Source organism: Zeus faber (assembly GCF_960531495.2).
Source record: "Zeus faber genome assembly, chromosome: 14".
Taxonomy (NCBI): domain Eukaryota; kingdom Metazoa; phylum Chordata; class Actinopteri; order Zeiformes; family Zeidae; genus Zeus; species Zeus faber.
In genome coordinates, this window is record NC_137200.1 from 16,825,647 (window position 1) to 16,835,957 (window position 10,311).

A 10,311-nucleotide genomic window follows, 5' to 3' on the forward strand; every position below is an offset into this window, starting at 1 on the left:
TATTTTCTTTCCAATTTAGCTTTTTTTTTCTGACTGAGATCCATCCGCGATGAATTAATTAGTGGACGCGTTCTCTGATGATATGTGAGAAGACACGGACACGGCTTCTTGTTTGGAAACGCACCAAAGCGGGAAGTGATGCTGCATTCACCGGAAAACTGGGAAAACTATAATTTATGTCAGCAGTGATGCGTTCACGGGAACTTGGAAAACCGTCGCCTCCCACCCAGAGTTTCCATGAGGAAAAAATTGGTGTCGGTCAACGTGTCCTGGGTGATTTCAATTTCCTTTTCAAATATTATCTGTGTTTATGGAGCTTAAAATAGTTGTTAAGCAGGCTATATAGAGAATTACATAATCAAGGCATGTAGATGTATAATATTTTTGTATTGAATATTCAACATAAAATAAGTCCAGTCAGTTAACGCTATTTTAAAAATAAATATAACAAATATTACTACTTGAAATCTGATAATTTTCATTTGTGAACAATAAGTAACAAATGCAGTAACGTTTTGCTAAAATAAGTTTTTTATCAAATCAAAAACAAATATGACTAGGTCTAAATAAAGGTTTGTGGTGTTGTCAGTCATTGTCGGGACATCCCATCGACATATTTTACACAATGAATATTTAGCGCCCATTTTGGGTCGGAACATAAATATCCAAAAAACGCCAAACTATGGATGTATGTGTCCCAACGACACGGAATTCAGGAATTAAATATGGTGATAATTATCATTATCTCTTTTATTGCCCAGCACTGATTCAGATTGTGCTGAGAGGGAATTATTCTCACCGGACATTATGATCGGGGAGATTTAAAAAATGTCGGACTTGAACATGTTTTCCCGGTCAAAAAACGGCAATTACCGGATAACGGCAAAACTGCTCCCACCACAAGTGTATATTTCAGACCTCTGGCAAACACTGGGGGTGTATGCCGGCTTCGGGCAGCTCTCTCTTTTCTCACCATACATGTGTTTGCATCCCTGTGGTTTGGTCTCTGGCTATAACCATCGGCTACCAGTTTTTTACATTTTACACACTGAAGTGCTTGTTTTGTAGGATCACAGAATATGGACTTGATGTTTGGAAATTGAATTTGAATTAATCCCCCTAACAATTATGAAAGGTTTTTTATTATTATTATTATAAGAATTGTATTATCCCTATAACTTTCTGAACTTGGTAGTTTGGTCTCAGTTAAAAAAAAAAGAAAACAGTTTTTTGTTGAGGATTTGGACCATACCAACTGGTTTCAAGTTATTTAGGCTGGAATATCGGTTTTGAAAAGCAATTTTAACAGTTGCATTTTAAAGAAGGAACCTTTTTTTTTTCATTTTTATTCCAACATTTGGAAGAAGAGCTTCATTCTTTGCTCGCTGTTTTGCCGGTATGAAATCGAGGAAGAAATCAGCAGCATCAGACCACCCTGCATCCCCACTGAGCTCCCCACACCACGCACATCTCCACCAGTCATAACATGCCCCCTCTACCTCCCTCTATCATGTTAAGCCCCAAACCAATCAGTCCCTGATAACAGGAAGCGTGTGAGGCGCCGCCTTCACCCTACACTTTTTGCCCTGACTGAATTTCCACCGGTCTGAACGTCCCCCTTGTGGGTCCAAAGCAGAGGACGCTGAGTTTGGGCCCTGTAAGGAGGAAGGAGGAGAGGACTTAGCCATGGCATGGTCTGCTGCGTGGTACTCCCTGGTGAAACAGAACTGTGGGCGTGGGTGTGTTCGTTCCCCGGGTGACTTCTCTGAATGGGATGGAGGAGCTCCTGCGCGGGGGCTAAGGGGCGTCGACAGCCTTCCCGCGTACGTCCCTGCCTGTCCAGGATGGCCAGCCTTATGTCGGTGCGCAAGGCCGCCGGTGAGGATCAGTATGTGCAGCGGCCCTCACACCCCCAGCGAGGAGGGAAAGCGGGCGCCCACCACCCTTGAGGACACAGCAGATGCGGTGGAATGGCCGGAGGTGGAGTGTGCAGTGATAAGCCTAAAGGTCATGTTGTGTGGGTCAGTGATGGGCCAAGAGAAAGTATTTTACTCAGGATCCTTCCAGAACCAAACAGACTACGCATCAACAGTGTGTATTCTGATAACTATCCATGCAGGTACGAAACCTAAGTAGAATGTAAGACTATCCATGCAGGTACTCACATAACTAGAATAATATAGCTGCAGGCAGCACTGCACGTGATCCCGTTTATTCGTTTAAGGTACGTGTTCGCTTTTTGGTCTCGGTGAAATGCATCACAATTTACTAAATTTTTTGTGACTGACCTTAAGGACTTGATTTTTGGACAATGGCTTCTGTATTGTCTTAGATTTTCAGCTATTTTTCAGCATATGGAACAAAAACAAACTTTCTAATTACTTTTTATAAAAATAAATACATGTTGTAATAACTACATTATTGTATTTTGTCTGTTAATGTACAATTGCAAAATTCAGCTTAATAGATTGTTGTTCTATATTGTAATGCAGACCAAATATATGGAACTTTAACATTAATTTGTGATTAGAATTATTATAGAATAACTTGTCAATACTTAACACTTTGTTTATTGAAATTGTTAATACCTAACATTTCTTAAACGTTAATTTTTTACTTTTGACCAAATCTTGTCATTGTTATACCTTGTATGTTATTACATCAGTCTCAGTGACGACAGGCGACATTGGGTTTCGTGTACGTCACTGACGTATTCAGCTAGGTTACGTATTTACGGAGGTTTACGAAGGCAGTCAAACTTAGGTTATTTTATTGGTGACGTTTTTCGTTGGATTACATTCTCACTGAGCTATGTTTCCATCAAATCGGAAAACAGGTTGTGGTATTTCTGTGAGTAATTACCATTGCACGGCTTCTGTTTTTCCAACGGATCTTGAAGGCATCACTCAGTCGCACATTACAATGGTTTGGACTCGACGCGCTCACAGGTTTTTGTGGACTCCTTTTTTCAATCGTCAATCTGGCAAAGTAATGTGGACCATGAAGATAAAATATCAATCTCACAGATCTACAGAGGTCTACCAGGTGAGAACGTACATAAATATACATGTGAACGCATAGTTTGTAATGTCGAAACACTACGGGGCGATGGAGTTTCACACTGGACACTGGACTCGGTCCGAACGTACATTCTGAATCGAGCTGTACGTTTATAGTACAGAGTATGACGACGTCATCACGTGTCTAGCTGTGAATCTCATCTCGTTCATTTTGTTTGGGAATAGTGGCGCGTCAGCTAAGCAAGACCAGCTGAATATTTGGGGTCAAAGTTGCTCACTTCTTTCATAATATCCGCTTCATATGTGGATATGTCGATTAGGGTGAGATTTAAACCACGAGGTCCTTGCGACATACCGGTTTAAACGACACCTCAACCGTGTTCGCGGCCTACGTCATTGAAGCGCTGCAGATCGTTGGAGCTGGGTCCGACTTGTTTTGCTGTGAAATGCGTCGGACCGTGTCTGCGATTTAGGTCAGATTTGGCCGGTTTTTCCACTCATTTCTGCCCTGTATGGGGATCGATTTAGAAGAGACTTGAACTACAAGATGTTTGTGACAGACCGGTTCAGACAACACGTTAACTTGAGAATTTTCCCAGAACAATATCAATAGGGGATCCCGAACTAAGGGCTTGTATATATGTACGTGTGTGTGTGTGTGTATGTGTATGTATTTTTAATTATTAATTATTAGTAATTAATTAATTATTTTAATATTTTTTTAAATTTGTATGTTTGTGTATGTGTATGTGTATATGTATATTTGTATATATACATCTATATGTGTGTGTGTGTGTGTGTGTATATATATATATATATATATATATATATATATATATATATATATATATATATATATATATATATATATTGAAAGACAGAAAGTAAAAAAAAAAGAGAGAAAGAAATGATTAAAAAAAAGATACGTGACGTTTTGGCGGGTTGTACCCGTACGTGATGTGGCTAAATCCTTTCAGAACTTCTTGCGCTGTGCTTTGGGACTCCCGACAGCAACTCAACCTCCTCAGCATTGTGCATAGTATGTGTAATATATACTGAAGTAAAAGTAATATAAGTAAAGATAAGTAAAGAAACCGGTAATGTTAATGTCATACAATGTTATGTTAATGTTAATGCTGTTTGATGTTTAGCCGTACTTAACTTCACGTCAAGTTTGCAAGCTAACAACCTACCTAGCTCCCGTTACCCTGTTAATTCTGTTTTTATTATAGTTTATATACATTTTTTTAGCATTAGACTATTTGTTTAGTTCCTTTAGTTAACCCAGCATTTAAAGCTTCGACTTAAGTCACTCACATATGTTACCTATGGGAGTATCCAGGATGCGTTACGTGGTATTAAAAAAACCCCACATTTTAGTGTTACACCGTCCACAACTTCCACTTTATGTTATGAATGTAAAGTGGATTGGAAGAACAAGCTTTATTACTCTGCAAACAAGATGAGCGGTCACGAGAAACAACCAACGAGACCAACAGCAGGTTTGTAAAAATGTTATTATTATTATTATTATTATTATTATTATTATTATTATTAGGGTTCCAGCACGTAGTTTTTGCTAAAGGTAATCGATCCGCGTTTTTTCCCCTCCGCGTTTTCCGGCTAAAAGTATCTGAAACGCGACATCGACAGAGACAACAGGAGACATGGTTGAGGTCTCGTTAGAACCGGGACGTTTCAGACGACTTGTCGTTCGAGTTTGATCAAAATCAATCTACAGTACATTTGGAGCATAAATTAGTGGAAATCTGTCGTGATTTCAAGAGTCTCACGACGGCCGCTTTGTGACACCCGGAGTTTGCCTGCAGCCCCAGAGCGACGGGTCTGAATCGTGTCTGTTTTATTTTAGTCCCAAAAGTTTAAAAAGCGGAAGAAATGTGTCCGAGGGACATTCAGCGTTTGAATGGAACCGTGTTGTTCGGAACTTCCACAGAGACGTGAGGCAGGACATGTGCGCTACAGGTAGTAGACAGTCACCTTCTAACTTTTAGGATAAAGTGATTACATGCAACAGGTGTATCGACTTGTAGTAGTAATTCTGCGTGTCACCGGAACTCAGGAAACTGGTCAACTCTGCGTTCAACGGAAACGCGGAAGATTGTAACCCGTTTTAGTAGTAATGCTGATGTAAAGACGAGAGACAGCGCAAACTGATGCTAAAACTGTAATTTGTATTTAACATGACTAAGCTGGACCCTGTGTATTGCTGCCTGCAGCTATATTTATCATTAGTAGTAGTAGTAGTAGTGGTCCAGCCCTCTTTTTCTGTATTGTAAACAACTGTCTTCTTTAATTTGAGTGAGGGAATATAGTTGTAGAACTGCTAAAACCCTTAGTTTTTTGCCTATATTTTCTTGAGTTTAATGTGAATCTGGAACAATTTTCTTTCCAGATCTGATTTTGTATCACAAAACCCTGCAGCCCCTTCTTACATTTTATGACTGAAAATGTGTTTCCTGTAGACTGTCTCTCTGTGCCGATCTTTGACCAGAAGAGAAGGAACAGAGTTCCTGTGACATCCAACCCCTGCGAGCAGCAATTCTGCCTCGTCCCGGAGTCCATGCCGAGCAGCAGCTCATCATGGAGCACACCTGGTGAATTATCGAGCTGTCACAATAATCACATAATCCCCAGATCACAGTTATTTGAAATGATTAAAATTATTTCCAAATGTCACAGGATTTTCAAGCCAAAATGAGAAATGTGGCAGCAAATAGAATGTGAATTCAGCGTTTTTCCATCACCATGGCTGAGGCCAATTCAAATTTCTGGCTAAAAATGAATCAAAAAAAGGCTGTTAAATTAAAATGATTTGTATGACAATTAATTGCCGACTAAAATGTCATGATTGTGAGAGCCCCAGTGAAAAATCAGAGATACAAAATACAGAATAAGAATCAGAAACTTTTTTGTGTCAGCCACAGGGTGGCAGCCGATGCAAAGGACAAAATGTTTAAAATAATGATTGTTTACAGTGGAAAATGAAAAAGGTAAACCTAACTCAGAGAATTGAAGTGGAGTTTTTTTGGATGCATGCGACTCCCTTTCCTGTGTTTTTATTTTACATCTAATTATTTTCCGTATGAAATTACATTTTTAATCACAACTGGGTTAAGGGACCAACCCGTTCTGTACTGTTCCAAATGCTCGGTTGCTTTGGGACTTCATTTAATAAAAACGTTTTTGATGTTTTTTGTGTAAATACTTGTATTTACTTATAAATAATAAATCCTGCATTTCTGGAACGGGTACACCGCATTTGCCACATTACATTACGTTCTATGCGCACGCCCCTGATAAAATCGTATATTGCAGCTCCCCAGCGATCGCCGATTGGAATTTTGCGAGATGGCCAAGCCTATTTCACAGTCTACAATCTATTTATCTTAAAGCCCACCTCATAATTAAACCTTCATTGGAGGTTTTGCGTTTCCTTCTCACAGACAAATAATTGATTAAAGACATAGTTATTGACGTTTTAAGAAATGTTTAGTTTGTCGAAGAGCTTAGTATCCTACTTGTACAATACTAACTATTCTATTCTACGTCGCGATCACGTGTGACCGCAGCTGCAAGTTCAACTCCAGCAGTGTGTGCTTTCTGCAGGTACATCAGTGGGTTACCAGGCCCTCTGTTACCCCACCACCGCTACCCAGGGCTTCCAGTGGAACAGACAGGGCACCCCACAGGCTCCCCAGCAGTCCCAGCACGGTGGGGGCAAGATGCCTGCACCCACTCTGAGAAACACCTCACAGCTCCCCTACAAAGTTGTAAGCAGAAGGTACTGTCACTGTCCTATAGATTGCAACCATATAACATTTGAAGTATTGGTGTCTTCATGTCCTTTAAAATATCTAAAAGGTTAGATTTAGGCATTATCATTTTTAGGCATTAAAAGTCATTAAAATTTGGATTTAGGTGGTCATTTCATGAGCTGAAACATTTTACCAAATTGTATTTCTTTTTGTGGAAATGAGTCAAATTCTACATCAGAGTCAACATTTTTGATTGTATAAGCTATAAACCTACCTCTGAACCTCATACTTGTCTTCATATTTTCATATTAGAGAGAAATACAAGAAAACTTGTCCTTGTACTTGTGTGAAGTTCTGTGTAAAAAAAAAAAAAGGAAATTTAGGAATTTATCCCAGTTCCTAATTATTTTACATAATGGAAACTGTTCTCATAACAGTTGAGAGAATCATGTAGTTCATAACCCTATTAAACTTTATTGAATAATGATGATTTGCCCAAAAAATCCGAATCAAAATCAGTCTAAAATTTTGTTAGAATTTGTCTTAAAGGGCCTTAAAAAGTATTTACTAGAACTCCCTGATATCTGCAGACAACCCTGATTAGCCTGGTATCGAACCTGTTAATTTCCAGCTGCCTGGTGACGTCCAAGGAAGTCCAACGCACGCAGAGCAAGCCGGTGCCCCACACAGGGTTTTCTCAAAAGGCTCCACAGCCATCATACACGAAGACCAATCCCCCAAATAACCACTTTGCCCAAACGTCCAGACCTCCTCCTCCTCCTCTGTCTCCACCACGCTCCAGCATGCCTGCTGCTCATGCACAGCGGGTACCAAAACGATCCCCTGATGGAAGGAAGATTAGCATGCATCACACTCAAACTGCACCCCAAACTGGAACGCAGGTGAAAAAACGTTCGACAAACGGTCGAGAAATTTTCTCAATATTTTCCAATGTCTTGTTGAGTCAGGATTCATGGACCATTACGCCGAACTAATCCTGATTTCTAAGACTGGGAAAAAAATAAAAATCAATACCGCGATACCATTCAATTTATGATTTAGCATAATTGTAATATCAATTGGAAGTTATCCAACCAAGCTTTATCAACGTAAATGAAGTACTCCGCTAAAGAAAGTTGTTGAAAAGTTGTAGAAATAAGGCTTTGCAAACATTGACAAAAACGGTTCTGTAGTTCCTGTTAAACTCAAGAGGTATCGAAAGAACACCTAAAAGTTATAGGGAATAGTGATGGAAGTGGTTACAACTGGCATTGAATCACAGATGGCCTCAAACCTGCAGGACCATGGAAAGCTCCGCAGGGCGCCGCCTTGGGTGCAGCGGCCCGGAAAACATGGTAGAGCAAAATATATTACATGAACTGTTATAGCTTCTACATTGTAATAAGATTGGGTGAAAACTATTATTTCTGAAATAAAAATATAGATTATAGATTTTATATATATATATATATATATATATATATATATATATATATATATATATATATATATATATATATATATATATATATATATATATATATATATATATATATATATATATAATTATTATTATTATTATTTTTTAAACTCAATCTATTAAAATATTTTAGAGTCGCTGCACATAAACCTAGAAATACTAAGTGAAATTGTGGGTCGCCAGCAATACACCTGTCAAGTGTGAAGTAGATGGAATGAACGGTTGTTGAGATAATCGAAGGACACATGATAGATACATACATACATACATACATACACACAAACAGAGTTTCCTTCCTTTAAAAGTTAGATATTGAATCGCATCGTGACCCTTTTTATCAAAATCAAATGGAATCCAATCAAATTGTGAGATTGTTTCCAGTCCTACTGATTTCATGGGTTGTCGTCTCTGCCTGACAGACGCTGCCATCCGTTGGCCGCTCATTGCGCATTGTGACTGCAGTCATCGAGGGCATGAGACACTGGAGCCAGTTCAAGGACAGAGCCCCATTCTTATTTGAGATATTTGGTTAGTCTTTTACAAGTCAATCAGTCAAAACTCATATTTGTAATCTGGAGGCAGTGAATCCAGGGGTTCTCAACTTACACCCATGATCCATCTTTAGGTCCCAAAGTTACAATTAGATGGTTGTGAAAAATGATTTTTTTTTATTGTGGAGCCAGCACCACAAATTGTATGCGTTACAATTCACATGTCTATAAACAGATTGAGACACAAGAATCTTTTTTTACCGCACTTTCCATACAAGTTGTTCGATGTGGGTTGATGTATCGCGTCGGCTACTTTTCTTTTATCATCGACCATGTCTGGGTGAATCTGATAGACTGACCTTCCTTCACTAGCTACGTTGGACTCTGCCGTCACCTTTGGGGCACACGGAGCCAAGAACTTCCTCCTGAGGGACGGGAAGGATGCGGTGCAGTGCCTCTTCTATGAAAATGTACGGCCTAAACACTTCTGGTTGAGAGGGAACTTGATAAGATGGCAGGCCTGATGTAGCAAACACAGTAAAGTTGCCCCAATCTCATTTAGTTCCAGTGTGCCCGTTACATTCACAGTATGGTAAACCAACAGTAGAAACAACACATAGAGTACGACATGCAGAACACAAATACATTCAATGGCTGTTTCTTACAACGTGCCAGCCATAAAATATGGGATTTCTTTTGCAAAATATTTCCACGGATTACCACTTTTAACCGTTAACTCTTGGCTGCCCTACCCCTGACTACCCTCATATATATGCTACATCCAAGTCCTAATGTATTGCAAAATATGTGGAGTCCTTCCATATATTTGTTATATTTTATCTGTGCCCAACAGGAGCAGTTCCTTCCCCGGCTGTTCCGCGGGCAGGTCTACCGCTGCGTGGGAAACTACGACCGCACCAGAGATGTCCTGGTGTGCATGTCCGTCCGGGCTGCCAAGCTCTCGGAGCAGAGGAACGCCCAGTTGGCCGTGGAGGTGTGCGATCTGGAGATGAGGGAGCTGGTGAAGTCGTTCAACGAAATGTGAGGAGCGACGGCTCGTTTCCGGGAATCCTGCACGCGAGTCACGCTGTAACGATGACTCCTGATGGGAAAAGGTTTCTGTTGTTTTGAGTGTTCAGGTTGTGGTTTAGATGTCTAACCTGTGTGGGGCGCTGTTATGAGTTTGTGGTGTAATGGTTCTAAGTTTGGAAGTACAGTAGCAGGTGTTGATTCAGCTGGACGTTTAGTTCTCATGTATTACATAAGAATAAAAACCCTCTTTCTGGATGTTTTGAAATATTTTCTTACGAAGAAAACTCCCAGAACAGCAAATATTGTTTTAAAGGGGTAAAAGCAAACAGGTTGAGATTATATCTCAAAATATATCTTTGAGGCATGGGGATCGGTTCAGGATAAAATGTGACATCACGTATACAGTTATTAGTGTTATTTACAGTCAAACGTCACAATGAAAAACCCGATAATTCTAACTCTACGAAAAACAATAGTTTCGCCAGTGCTGAGACCCGACACACAACGCTTCA

The 10,311-nt window shown here is 39.7% G+C and overlaps 1 protein-coding gene across 1 annotated transcript; it reads left to right on the forward strand.

The window, feature by feature from the left end:
- Nucleotides 1-1,844: 1,844 nt before the first annotated feature.
- spata22 (spermatogenesis associated 22) lies at nt 1,845-9,812 on the forward strand (the record flags this gene model as incomplete). Its single annotated transcript, XM_080013453.1, has 6 exons — nt 1,845-1,878; nt 5,504-5,635; nt 6,648-6,811; nt 8,696-8,804; nt 9,140-9,237; nt 9,621-9,812. 6 exons carry the CDS (start codon nt 1,845-1,847, stop codon nt 9,810-9,812), a joined length of 729 nt encoding a protein of 242 aa, XP_079869579.1.
- Between the last annotated feature and the right edge of the window lie 499 nt (nt 9,813-10,311).